This window comes from Pogoniulus pusillus, chromosome 10 (assembly GCF_015220805.1).
Source record: "Pogoniulus pusillus isolate bPogPus1 chromosome 10, bPogPus1.pri, whole genome shotgun sequence".
In the NCBI taxonomy this organism is placed as follows: Eukaryota; Metazoa; Chordata; class Aves; order Piciformes; family Lybiidae; genus Pogoniulus; species Pogoniulus pusillus.
In genome coordinates, this window is record NC_087273.1 from 12,158,463 (window position 1) to 12,172,228 (window position 13,766).

Here is a 13,766-nt window from a genome sequence, read left to right on the forward strand (position 1 = left end):
TGGCAGACTGAAGCCTCTCTAGGGATCTGTTTCATACTGGCAGCTGAGCAGGGATTGTTGCTGTTCAGCACAGAGCTCACCATATGACAGATTACATCTTGCTTTCTCCAGGCCCACACAGATGGTGTGAGTGACTAACCGAGGCCTCGATTTCGCACAGCCTACACACTGATGTCATACGAAAAGGCTAATATCTCTGAGGTGAGTCTCCCTATTTGTTTGTATTTCAACAACAACAGTGGGAAATGCAACAATGGGGAAGAAATTAATAAAAGAAAACCCCAACTTCCTATTAGGAGCAACTGACATAATGTGTGATGTGTAACCCGAGGAGTGGAACCGTCAATATTCATTAGGTCTTTTTAAAATACATGAATCACTAGATGACAAAGCCCAGTTTTTGATTCATAAGATGCTGTCATTTTAATGTGAAAACTCTCAGATTATTTTGTCTGAAAAAAATTATAATTCAATTATATATGGAAATAACAACTAAAATCCAGCATTCATCTTGCCTAGAATGCCCAATGAAGCTGAAAATATAGACTCCTGGGCAATCAATTGTATGTACCCTTATTATACATCCATATGATACCCACAAACATGTACTAAAAGTGCTACCCAGCCACTTTGGTTTCATTGGCATCCTGGCCTGCATGAGGAACAGTGTGGCCAGTAGGACAAGGGAGGTAATTCTTCCCCTGTACTCGGCACTGGTCAGGCCACACCTTGAGTACTGTGTCCAGTTCTGGGCCACTCAATTCAAGAGAGATGTTGAGGTGCTGGAACGTGTCCAGAGAAGGGCAACAAAGCTGGTGAGGGGCCTGGAACACAAACCCTATGAGGAGAGACTGAGGGAGCTGGGATTGTTTAGCCTGGAGAAGAGGAGGCTCAGGGGTGACCTCATTGTTGCCTACAGCTACCTGAAGGGACATTGTAGCCAGGTGGGAGTTGGTCTCTTCTCCCAGGCAACCAGCAATAGAACAAGAGGACACAGTCTCAAGTTGTGCCGGGGTAGGTATAGGCTGGATGTTAGGAGGAAGTTCTTCGCAGAGAGAGTGATTTGGCATTGGAATGGGCTGCCCAGGGAGGTGGTGGAGGCACTGTCCCTGGAGGTCTTCAAGAAAAGCCTGGATGGGGCACTTGGTGCCATGGTTTAGCTGACTGGATAGGGCTGGGGGATAGGTTAGACTGGATGCTCTTGGAGGTCTCTTCCAACGTGATTGATTCTATGATTCTATGATTGAATTAATTCATATAATTAATTGCAATCAATTTGCCTTGCTGGTCTTTGAGGGGAAGGATTTTATTGCTATTTGCCTCCTGAGTTTTTTGTTTTCACAAGCTGCTTGTTGACTGACTAAAATGACTCAAGGTGTGTGATTAGTCAGAATGAAAGCCCTTAATATTTCTGGCACAGAAGTTAGCCACGTGTAGTTTTGTTATTTTTGCCCCCAGTGAAGCACTCTCAGATGATGTTTGAGATTGTGATGGGTTGCAGTTGAGGGCAATCTATGCAATAGTATCTTCTGTAAAGAAGAATGAAGGGTTTTGTAATAAGAGTTTTGTGGTAAGAGTTGCATGAGTTTTAAAGATTGTTTTGGGTTTTTTTCAACCTTTGAGATAGAAAGGAATTCATGCAAGTTTGAAACTGATCAGTTAACATTTTTGCCCATTCCACAAAATTTTAGAGAAAGCCTTGTGACTGATTTTGTTATAATCATTTAGCTTGTCCAGAGGCTTCAGAATAGCCTCAGTTAGAACTTCTATACTGGAGGGCTGGAGAATAGTTGACAGGGAGGCATTAAGCAGATCAAAACAGTCTACCTTTTCTTCTGACCCCTCCTTCACATTCTGGGGACAGTGCAGCCTGAAGTGATGTGACAGTGTGTGACAGTGTTGGGTCCCCTGGAGTGGTTTGTGCTGGGAAGAAAGGGCTGAGGAGCAAGGCTCCAAGCAGAGTTGGCTGGAGGTTGCCCAGTATTACCTGTTCTGCACAGGCAGGCATGCCAGTGTGATGGTTATGGGCGAACTGATGGGACTGGAGGCTACCACCCTGCTAGGGGAGAGAAATGGAGAGTTGAAAGCTATCATGAGGAGGGAAAGTGCCTGGGGAAAGGAAAATGAAAGTCTATGGAAAAACTAAGCTACAAAGTTGTAAAGGTTGTCTGGGGAATGAGAACACGGGCTTTGAACTTCAGGAAAGGAGGCAGGGATTAAGAAGAAGTGGGGAAAGGAAACCCAACTGTGGAGCACATGGCTAGGAGCCATAGTGAGATCCAAAGGAAAAGTACTCCAAAGAACAGAGCTTGGCATGAACAGCTGGGGAAAGATTTAGAAACAGGCTAGAAACCTGTGCCTGACAGCAGAGGAAGGGAAAGGAACAGGGTGGGGACAAAGGATGAGGAGACGAGACAGGCTGGGGGTGGAGGGTGGGGCAGACAAGAGAAAGGAAGATGAGTCTGTGCCTATTTCAGTGTCCTGGTTTTAATTCCTGGGTCTGAGGAGGATTATACAGCTTCTCCATTCTTCTGCTGCCTGAAGACTGTCAAATCCCCTGATTAACGTGCATGCATTGACCCCTACTATGGCCACTCCATGTCTTGGGGACAACTTTTAGGGCTAACGTCACAGAGTAATTGTGGCCTGTGGCAAAGCTAATGTGTCCATCTTTATCATTATCGTCCATTATCATCAGCTGATAGCCCTCTTAGGGTATCAGTAGAGAATTTATGAAGTTTAGATTGGATAAATTAACACTAACAGATGACTAAGGCATCAGAACAGGCATTCACGTTGGTAACAGCACCTATAGCTCCTGCTTTTCACCCTCACCCCTCTGTTATGTGGAGTTTGCACCTTCAGCATTCCTTTTAAGAGACAGAAAATGCGTGTTGTCGTAGCATTACAGAGGTCTGGTGAGAAGATTGCCCAAATTCCATCTGAATTTGCGGCTGCCCTTGAACAAAGCAGGGATCAGTAGCTGGCCAAATGAGTGTCAAAGCAATTTGCTCTTTAGCATCCACCGGAGGGTCTTTTACCAGGTAATACAGCTGCTAGAGAGAAAATTAACATGCAGGCATGAGCAGGTCCTTCTCCTACCCTGTTCTGGATTATCTGCTGTCACATCTGCAAGCAGTGATATCTTTACAGTGATTATCACACTAGTGGCAAAACATCAGTTTACTGTCACTGGGATAAGGACCCTACAGTAATACACAAAGCACTCTTTGTTCTTCAGGTTGCTTTCTGGGGTAGGCTTGGTGAAAGACTGCACTTGATAAAACTAATGAGGGTGTAATAGAATGGTTTATGCAGGCATTTATTCTCTAGTTTTTCCTGAGGGGGTAGTATAAATGTAAACTAAATAGCGATTCTCATGAACAGAGTAGTGCTTTTCCATAGAAAAAACAGATCACTGAGACATTTAACCTCCCAGATGCTTGGAAGTTAGCTATTGCAGGTCAGCTCTGAGATGATAGCCTGGACAGTGTTGGGAAAGTCATTATTTGGCAGATAGAAAATTCTATTTTGGCATGTAGACAGTAAATTACAGTTTTTTAAACTACCATGAAGAAATGCACTGAGCATCTCTCCAAGAAACAAACAAGATTTCACAAGAGCCAGTTGGCTGAAGTTGCACTTACAGTACTTGTAACTTCAGATGTTGTAGGAGGTGTAGGTTTGTGTGCTGGAGTGGTAAACTTAAAGAAATACAGGAATGATATCAGAGCTGAGAAATGGGGGAGTTGCAGAAAATGCTTCACCTAAGCTAGTTACTGCATGGATGGAGGCACTGGGGTGTGGTGGAGCAATAATAGCTAAATCCACTCCAGCACTATATGCAGCCTAACACTCTTTTGGCATAGTTCTGCCTCCCCAGAACTAAAGCTAATCCAACACAAGGGACTGTGTAATTTATTCACACTTCTAATAGTGTTCCAGGCCCTGTCTCTCCTTTCTCAAACCCTAGTGTGCTGATATCCTTGACAGCAAGCTGTATTTACAACAGGTTTATTGTGTTGTTTGTGCTACTGGAATTTTGTGTCCTGCATGTGATGCTTGGTCTGTGACCTGCTGCTACAAGGCCTTATGCTCTGAGGAGCCTTTCGGTGGGGCCTAGGTTTGGGGATCCATGGAAACCATCCTGAAACAAAGAGAAAACAAATGGGAGAGTTGTTGTGACATGCCTCCTGGAAAGCTATTGGTACAGATTGTAACCAAGAGAGAGGGCTTTGGGTTTAGTTTTTCATTCTTGCTGTTTTCTACCTACCAGCTAAAATATTCTACAGAAATAATGCAGTGCAAGATTTTGGTTGAGCAACTGGTAGAAACTAAATTCATGATGTAGTAAAAGAAATGTTTTTCCCCCCCTTTGTAGCGTCTCACTGATCTCATCTCTCCTTGCCCTTGTGAAATGATGAAAGCTGCCTGATGTGGTAACTCCTGTTTCTTGGGAATAATCTGTCTTTGCTGTATTCCTCCACAAAGTTAGTTTGGCCTTGTACTTTAACATACCAGTGAACAGGATGTTTTCCTCACCTCTACCACCAGTATTTAAATTTCCAGCTGAGTAATTTCAGAAGTAGCCCTCATGGAATTTATGAATCTTAGGACCCTCATAAGACAAGAACCTGGTTTAAAAGAGAATAAAGAAGAATCTGCGGCAGATCTTCCACTATTTCCTGATCACTTGCTAGGCAGCATAACACAGAGACCTGTGTCCACTTTTGACCTGATGTAGTTGATGTTAGACTTGTTGCCAAGTAGGGAGGCTGGACCAAGTGATCACTGGTGCCTTCCAGCCTCAACTATGCTGTGTTTATGTGGAGATCTGCTTCTTAAATGTTGTAATGGGTCAATGAGTTTCTTAAATGGTGACAACAATACAGACCGACATTGGTTGCATCTCAAGCACTGACTTTTCCTCCCATGCTATAAGGAGAAAGATTTCCCTACAATCTCTTAATGTGTGGCCAAACATTTCCAGTGCCAGAGCATCTGCTTTACCCTCTAGCGCCATAACAAAACTGAAATGTGCCTTGAGTCATAAGCAGATGATAAGTTACTTGGGGACGTCTGAGAGGGCAACTGACTTAACATAAAGATCTTTAAACTGCCTTGACAGTGGGCCCACACTAGGGCAGCTCAGTCACTGCCCTTCCAGCAGCATGGGATCATGAGAGATAAACACCTAAATCATGACCTTCAATGCTGTGAGAATGAACTGTGGTTTTATCATTGTTCCACTAAGGAATCTCTTACATTTATACATTTGGATTTCTTTGTAATCCAATATTGACTCGAATTCTTTGATTTGATGATGTTTGATTTCAGAGTATTAAAAAATGTCCTTTTCCCCCCATGAATATTATCAGTCTTTATAGTGACATTGTTTATTTTCTTAATCTGGAGTAGTTTTGCTAATTTATATGTATTACTCCATGTAATGTGGCTACAGAAAAAGGAGGTGCATATGTGTTTGTATATACATTAGACAGAGAGAAAGAGTGGTGGTTTGTCCAATTCTGAACACTAAACTCCATAAATATTTGTACTTAGAAGACTATTTCTTGTTTCCCATAAGCTGAGGTCACTAGTAGATCTCGTACAACTGCAACAGCTGTCACTAGTTGTAGACAGTTCAGTTCTTATTCCAAGTGCAATCATTTTGGACCATTACAAATATGATTTACTTCCAATCTGAGCCTCACTGCATTGTTAGTCTTCATATCTTCAGCCACCCTGGGCTGTTGTTTCCAACATCAATCGTTTGTAAAGACAACTCAAAACAAAGTTTTGGCCATCTGTGGCCATATTCCTATTAAGCATATATTCAGCAAATTTGACTTTAGAGACATAAACAAGTGTGCTTTGGTGCTTTACAGGAATAAAGTACTCTTCTGACCTTGCACGGAGTCTGTAAGAGGTTTGAAACAGGGAAGAGATTTTTTTTTTGTATTGTTGATGTGGTATCTTTCTACTATTTGCACCAGGAAAAAAAATGAGGAGGAAAAAAGGAAGCTGTCAGTGTCATAAAGTCTCCATCAGATAAATGAAAACCTGAACTTCTGTTACTGATCTTTTTAAAAAGTGGCCATACAAGATGACTCTCAAATACTCAATAGTATGGAGATATACTTAAAATACACCAACCTTTCCTCATAAACTGCCCTTACCAAAGTAGGTGAGCAAAAATCCTGCAGCAACTAACATTTAGAACTGAAATGCAGTCTGTTACAGAGAGATTTGTGACTGTATGCATCATACAAAGCTCCTGAGTAAGCAGATGAATATTGACCAAGAATATCATTATCAGCTGTTGATAGTGAAAGAACTAAGAATTCTGAGGAATAGATTGCTCAGACTTTGAAGCAACTAAATATATTTAATGTTAGGCAGTATTTTTTTCCCCCCAGAAATGTGTTATCTCAAGTATACATAATTCACTGAAAGATTAAGACACAATATTTAATCTCTCCAGCTGTCTGTCTGGGCTGCCTGCACAAAACCCACTCTTTCACATGAATATTATCCTCCACTTGGAGGGAGCGCTGAGGTGGATCTGTTAAGAGCCATCTACATCATGCCTATTTTGTGATTTATTTTTCTGAGCCGGGGGATACATCTGGAACACAGAATTGTAACACCCAGGACGTTAGAAGAAAAACAGAAGGAGAATGCTCTTTCTCCTTTCTTGTCCTAGCACAACTCTATTCTTCACAAAAGAACAACTTCAGAGAGTACAACTCACTTCTTCCTCTTACTTTGTAAGCCCCTCTTCCCACAGAGTTTTTCAGAGGAAGAAGCAGCCTTCCAGGATTAACCAACTAAAACTGAATAAGAACTGCAACTCCCCGTCAGAGAAGTCTAGCTATATCTTGCCTGTGTATAAGGTTTCTTGAGACTGGGGAGAGGGTGTGTGGTACAGCACAGATAGACATTGAGAGGAGAGCGTGAGGCTTATCCTAGCTGAGGCACTGCATGAAGGCAGGAGAGACAGAGGCTATGCCCTTCTCCAGATGAGACTTGGCACTCCCTGCTACTGGCTGGCAGTTTCTGAGTCCCTGCAAACCAAAGCCAGACTGTGGGCCTGTGCAACACCAGAGTTAAAGACACTTATGGAAGATTTGGCCATGAACTCTGCAGAGAACACTGACTTTGACATGGGAAGGTCTGAGAATTTGGTGGGAGGCATTCAGCATCGATACGTGCTGATGAGGTTTTTCCACTGCTAGCTGAGTGCTAGACAACACAGGAAAAACTTGAAAAGAGACTCAACATCTCTTTCTGGCTAATCATTACTTGGATATACACCAAAGAGCGAGATTGGGAAACTAAGAAAGCCAAGAGAATCAAGAAGTGCTGTGATGGACTGGAATCCTGGGGCTGATGTTATATTTCTAATAGCTGGAATCATTCCTGCTGCCCTAGCAATACAGACCACCTGCTAGTATGTCATAGGGGCGGGAAGATGCATGAGCCAAGGTGTTTCTATGTGCTGTTGCTTTCCTATAGCTGTAATTGCCTTTCAAAAACAGCTTGGAAAATCCCTTTTGAAAGGCTTTTTGTTTTAATTTTGTAGTTGATCAGGCGGATCAATTTAGCACGTTCTTCAAATACCATGATAATCTGCATGACCAAACGTCCCCTGGAGACACGGCCTTAGCAAACCATCAATGGTAGATGACTGAAAACACTCTCAAACCAGCTTCCACAAAAGAGGATTGAAATCTTCTGGAGTGGTTGTACAGCAGGATTTGTAGTAGTAACTGCTGGAAAGTCTGGGAAAATTGTAGGCTAGATTTTTGCACCTGGAATTAAAAATTGAAAACTGATGAAAATTCATTATTCCTGATTTGAAACATCTCCAAAATTACTTCAATCTTTCCAGGGTTTTCTGTAGTCAGACTGACAATATGTGTTAGATTTGGTTTTGCTTGTTTGCTTTCTCAGGTGTTCTGAGTACAATGCTTCTGAAACGTAATCATTATATGTTGAGTAAAGATGATGTTTGGGCATACAGACGGTCCACGGCTATCTGCCATTGGAATGGGCTGTTTATCTTCTTTGGGAAGTGCCTCGTGTTGAATGTGACCCTGACTGCAAGAACAGCACTGCATGAACCAGGTTTTTCTTTTCAAGAGGTAAGTTATTCCCATGAGGAGGAGGGTGTTGGACTTGATAATCCTTATGGATCCCTTCCAACTGGAGATATTTGACAATTCTCTGATTCTAATAAAAAATCTGTCTGGTTACAAAACAATGCAAGACAAAAAGGTGATTCATATAAATGGAAGAGGATAGAGAATTTGTGGGATCCTCTGGTGGGATTTCTGATGGGGAAAAAGATTTTTTTATTTAAAGGGAAAGGTACAGTTAAGGCATTTTAACATGGAGTATGTTTTAAGCAGGTTGGTAGAAGACTTACGAAGGGGGTTGGAAGCAAGGATAATTAATGGTTGGGTGGAGGGGAAGTTGCTGTATGGGTGTAATTGTGTGTAGGATCTCAGCTGAGGAAGGGTGGTGGTAGGGATAACATGGGCAAGGCCAAAAGATGGGAAAATGCTACTGCCAAAATTGCTTTAGTTGATATTCAAAGGAACATTAATGACCATATTAAGAGGCTGAAGTGCAAAAGAAAGTAGAATGGAGAAAATAAACCCTGGCATGTTTCACATTTGAAGAAGAGAAAGGAAAATACTTTTTTTTTAATTAAGAAAATTGGCAGGCCTTGAGGCAAGCACAGAGAGCTTAGGGAAGATGACCTTTCACATTAGCTCTCTTGTCTTTTAGTTCTAGGCCTCACAGATAGAAGCTTCAGTAACAAGCTTCTAAAGAGCTCTTAAAACTCCCTAATTTTACTGGTAGCCACTTAGAGCTGCACAGGGTTTTAAGAGATCATCTGATAAAGATGTCGAGGTGATTACCTTACCCACCCTGCCCCCATTGGGCTGGGTGCCATCATGGAGGCCAAGGCATAGAAGACTAAGAACTGTCAAGGTCCTGTCCTGTGTTTAAGCTGGTGACAGGGCTGGCCATAGCTGTGCTCCTGTGGAGCAGTTCTTGAGTACCAGGGCCACTAGTGGCCATGGCCCACTTCACAGAGGATTGGAACACTAACCTACAAGGTGCCAAAACACGATTTCCCAGGCCATTGCTCAGGGTTTGATGTGTGAGAGCTGTGAACACCCTGTTGTGTGTGCAGAGGAAAACAAGAGTTAAAGAAATAGTTAAGAGAACTATGGATGCTTAGTCTTTTGAAAAGCTTTTTGGTTTTTTGTTTGTTTTCAATGAAAGCTTCTTACATGTTTAAAAATTATGTTTTCACCCTTTTCATCCTTAATCTGTCTGAATCTACTGCCATCTCCCCTTCAATCTGCCTTCCAAGAAAGAAGCAAGGACTTTGGAGGACTCCATAGTGCAAGGAATGCAGGTTCTGTAGCAGAAGAGCAAGAGGAAATGAGGAGGGTCTTTGCTGTTGGCTGTGGCTGTCCCAAACTCTCAGGTACAGTGATAACAGTGACATTTCCAGAAGAAGTAGCAGAAAGATAAGCAGACAGGCAGCAGGAAGCTGGAAAACATAAAGAGAAGGGGGACTCTCAAGAACGATGAAGCTGAAATCCTCGCTTATGGAGAATAATAGTGGTACCTTGACAGTTGTCCGTGCCCGCAGCGCTATGCGGGAGTGGCTGTCTGACACGGGGTTAAACCTGCGCCTGCCCTGGGCCGTGCCATGCCGAGCCATACTCTTGCCTCCTCTGTTCATCATTAAACCTCTGGAGTGAGGGTGTGGGAAGCAGCGTTAACTGCCACTGATTCTGGTAAAGAATTACAGTGTATGGCTTGTGAGGGGTCAGAGCTGGGACGGGAAGTTGTCCGGCAACAAAATTCCTTTGCACATTACAAACAATGTACGCTGGACAGCCTGACTTAGTGTGTGGGTTGGTTTCTTCGTAGGGGTTGCTGTTTGTTGGCTCTATGACATGACAAGACCACTGTTGCCTGTTCCAGTTGGGATTTTCCTGGGCTGCTTCTGCTGCCTTTGGGTTGGAATGCTTCCCAAAGTACAAGCATGAACAGCCTGCTGCTAGATAGGAGATAATGAGGAGCAAAGCATAGATTTGGAAACAACCTTTTCATCCCATTTAGTTGTCGGCTTCGAGCATAGAACGTGTTTGCTGGGCTGATACGCGTTATAAACGGTGTATTTGAGAATCATTGGTACTGCTGTTGGAAGGCTGGTGCCAGGGCTTTCACATGTTGTCCTTTGTACATACCAGCTGATGTGTTTGCTACTGTCGAATGGGAACAGAGCTAGCTTCTCTCTGGTAAATGCAGTAATTGCCACTTGGGCTTTAACAGGTCAACAGGTTTTAACAGTTCGATAGTGGTAGGACTGAAGAGTGCAAAGGCCATGTAACTCCTTCTGCTGTAAAATAATGCCCCCGTTACTTTACTCGCAGAGTTAGAGATGTCCTTGGGTCGGGCGCGTTTTCTGCATCCCGCTTCCAGAGCTGCGGGAGCGTCCGGCGGCGGAAGCCGATGCGCAACATCGCCGCGCTCGCACAGAGCGGAACCTCACCGCGCAGCTTGGGCTGCCCGGGACCTGCTGCCCTTCGGGCCGCTTCACCACCGGCTCCCCTGCCTGCGGCCGGGAGCGGCCCCCGGATCGGAGCGGAGGCGGTCGGGGGCGGGGCGGGGGCAGCCCGGTGCTGCCGAGGAGCCCGTCCCCGGCGTGCTCGGATGTTCTGTCAGCCCTCCTCCCGCCGGCCGGCAGCGTCGTTGCGCAGCTCCCGCGGACTGGACGGCACCGGACTCCTGGTAGCGCCGGGCAGCGGAACCGGCAGGGCAAAGGACCGGAGCGGGCGGACGGCTGCGAGGCGAGGCTGGACGGCCGCGGCAGGGGACGGGGCCGCCCGGGGCTGGCGGCGAGAGGCCGTGACGGAGTCCCGGGCCGCCGGGGCGCCGGCGGGGCCCGGCGCATGGCGGCTGCGGCGGGGAGCATCACGACGCTGCCCGACGACGGAGGCAGTGGAGCGTTCCCCCCCGGGCACTTCAAGGACCCCAAGCGGCTCTACTGCAAGAACGGCGGCTTCTTCCTGCGCATCAACCCCGACGGCAGGGTGGACGGCGTCCGGGAGAAGAGCGATCCCCACAGTGAGTGTCCTGCGGGGCCGCGCCCGGCTGGGCAGCTTCTCGCCCGGGGCAGCGGGGCTGCCGAGAGGGGCCGGCGCCTCCGCGGTTCTGCCGCCCAGCTGCAGCTCAGAGCTTCTCTCACAAAGTGGCATGAAAGTGCATATGTCCCTGTGTGAACAAACGTGTGTGTACGCGGTGTGTGGCTCATACATGTGTACCTGTAGCGCATGTTGCTGGCTCCCGCCGCCGGGTACCGCGTCGGCACCGGTGACTCTCACGGTGCAAACTCCTGTGGGCGTCTCCTCATTCAACCTGCTGCAGGCCAGAGCCTCTCACACGTGCCGGGGTTTGCCTACGTGCTTGAAGGTTTGTTTGCATGGCTCTCAGGTGGCCGTAGTAGCACGTGTGTGATGGTAGAAAGAAGGTTGGGGTTTGTTTCCTAGGGTGGGTAAGTCCTCATGAAGGATTACCCTTGGCATGCAGGCACGCCAAGGAACACAGGCCTTGTTTGGTGCAGGGGAGCAGGGTTCAGAACAAAGTACTGTCAGAACACCTTTTTGACTTAAAATGTTGCATATTCTGGTTTGTTGTTTGGAATTTACAGTTAGTTCAGGATGGATAAAATACAGGTAAAACCTACGGGTTCCGGCAGAATCACACGGGAGCAGTTTGCCCCCTGATACCTCATCTTTGGAGAGAGGAAGAGGCTCCTGAGCTGGGCACACAGCTTGTGGGCTCAGCGGCTGGTGCGGTCCGAGAGTTTGTGGCGATGCCTGGTGCCTGCCTTGTGACAGGCAGGCTCTCAGGGAGCAGGTTGCTGTTACAAACACAGGCTGTTCTGTGTCCCGAGAACAAGATGGCTTTTTGCAGACCTCGGAGTATATTGAAGATATTCAGTGTGGAGTTTCTGTAGGGCTAGCAGCAAACTTTTAAATACCTGTATTACTTTCAGATTGAGTATAAGTTGTTGCTGCCTGACAGGTAGATGGTCTCCACGCAGTTCCCGGTTTGAGAAGATCTGCTGTTATATAACGTGTGCACCTGGTCCAGACAGTGGCCTGCCTGCAGGTGTTTGGCATAAGGAGCAGGTGAAATGTCTTACTGTGATTCTCTGTGTGCTTTGCACCTGTGCTTAGAGTGATTCACAGATGGGTCTAAAGTCAGAAGATCAAGAGGAGAGGAAGGTGAGCAGACAGACCAAAGGTTCTTAGTGCTGCTTTCCACTTAGAATGTTCACCAGTCGCTAAAGCTCTGGCAGTACTTCCACAGAGGTACTGAGAGTGTTCCTGAGTAACAGTATTGCCAAGCTGGGCTTCAGTTTGGGGTTGTTCTGTTTTGTAACTCTGGTAGAAATACTGTAAACATGATCAACTGAAGATGGGTTTGGAACAGTATGTATGAGGGAAGTTAGCACCCCTTATGAGGCTGGTTTGTATTAGCAGGAAGAGCAGTAGAAATCTTTCAGGCTTGATCCTACACATTTGCATTTCTCTCTTTCCCAGACACTGGTTTAAAGAGAAGGGTAGTTGATATTGTGAGAGTAGCAAGAAAATATATTTATTGCCAAATACAGAGCATTTGGACTTTACAAATGTAGATGCCTAAAGCAGAGCATTAATTTACTGTATGGACAAGCGGTTTGGTTTTTACACATAGCAGTTGGTTGTCTGTGCTGGGAAGTGTGCAGTAATATGTTCAGCTTGCTTTAGCCTTTTGGGTTTGGGGAATTTAGGAATTGTTACAGGAAGTAAGTCTCACTAGTTCTTCAAATATGCCATTTTGCCCTTAGAAGTGGCTGTGAAAATATGCTGGAGAGTCGCTGCGGAGAGAGGTGAAGCGGAGTTGAGGCTGCAGAAGGCCGAAGCTGGCTCTGCAGACATGGCCATGGCTGGCTGGTTCCTGTCTCAGCGCTCAGCTGGTGTGGTCAGAAATGTTTGCAGCGGTGTGCGCTGTGCTGTGCTCCCTTGGCTGGGCCAAGCTGCCCTGCATGGTTGTGGCATTCATCCTTGCTTTTTTATCTAGAGCTCCCACATAATCATCTTCTCCCTCTCCTGCCTGCCTTCATTATTTTGCCAGGAAACCCAGTGCTAGTTTGACAAAAAAATTTTGAGTCCACCCAATGTGTGGTTTCTCTTCTCTTAAGCCGTATCAACGCTAGGGATTTTAGAACTGATTTTTAATGCTGTTTTTCTGGTAGTGAATTATGTTTGAAAATCTTTCTGGGGCTGGTGGTGCTGCCATAGTCTTTTTCTTTCAGATTTGTCTCTTTTCCTCCATAGTTTTATTTTTGCCGTCATTTCTTTCTGACTCTCTGTTTTGCCTCAGTACATTTCCTTCCCTGAAGTACCTCTTCAGTACTGTCTGATCACCAGTGTGTTTTCCCCTTTCCTTTAGCATTTGCCTCTCTCTTTTCCTACCCTTTTTCCTCTTGAGCGAATGGCAGCAACAGGTAAAGGAAAACCTGAGTTAAAAATGACTGCCATGGCCTCTGCCCCGTGCTGCAGAAAGTCAGCTGCTGGGGCACTCCACAGGTACCCATCACTTTGTCACTACAGTCATTTGCCAAAACCTCCTTTAAAAAACCAATTTGTATGTAGGAGAGCTGGTGGGATTAACTTGCAACAAGT

At 45.5% G+C, this 13,766-nt stretch overlaps 1 protein-coding gene and 1 long non-coding RNA gene across 2 annotated transcripts in view; both read left to right on the top strand.

Annotated features, from left to right (window-relative positions):
* The first annotated feature begins 128 nt into the window (after nucleotides 1–128).
* Nucleotides 129–9,776, top strand: LOC135178752 (uncharacterized). Its single transcript, XR_010303722.1, has 3 exons — nucleotides 129–201; nucleotides 7,957–8,147; nucleotides 9,392–9,776. It is a non-coding gene; the product is annotated as an uncharacterized LOC135178752 (long non-coding RNA).
* A 1,136-nt stretch (nucleotides 9,777–10,912) lies between these two features.
* Nucleotides 10,913–13,766, top strand: part of FGF2 (fibroblast growth factor 2) — a 30,492-nt gene continuing 27,638 nt past the window's right edge. Inside the window, exon 1 of the mRNA XM_064149957.1 lies at nucleotides 10,913–11,160. Within this exon, the coding sequence (XP_064006027.1) occupies nucleotides 10,986–11,160 (175 nt within the window). The 5' untranslated portion in view covers nucleotides 10,913–10,985. The remainder of the gene's footprint in view (nucleotides 11,161–13,766) is intronic.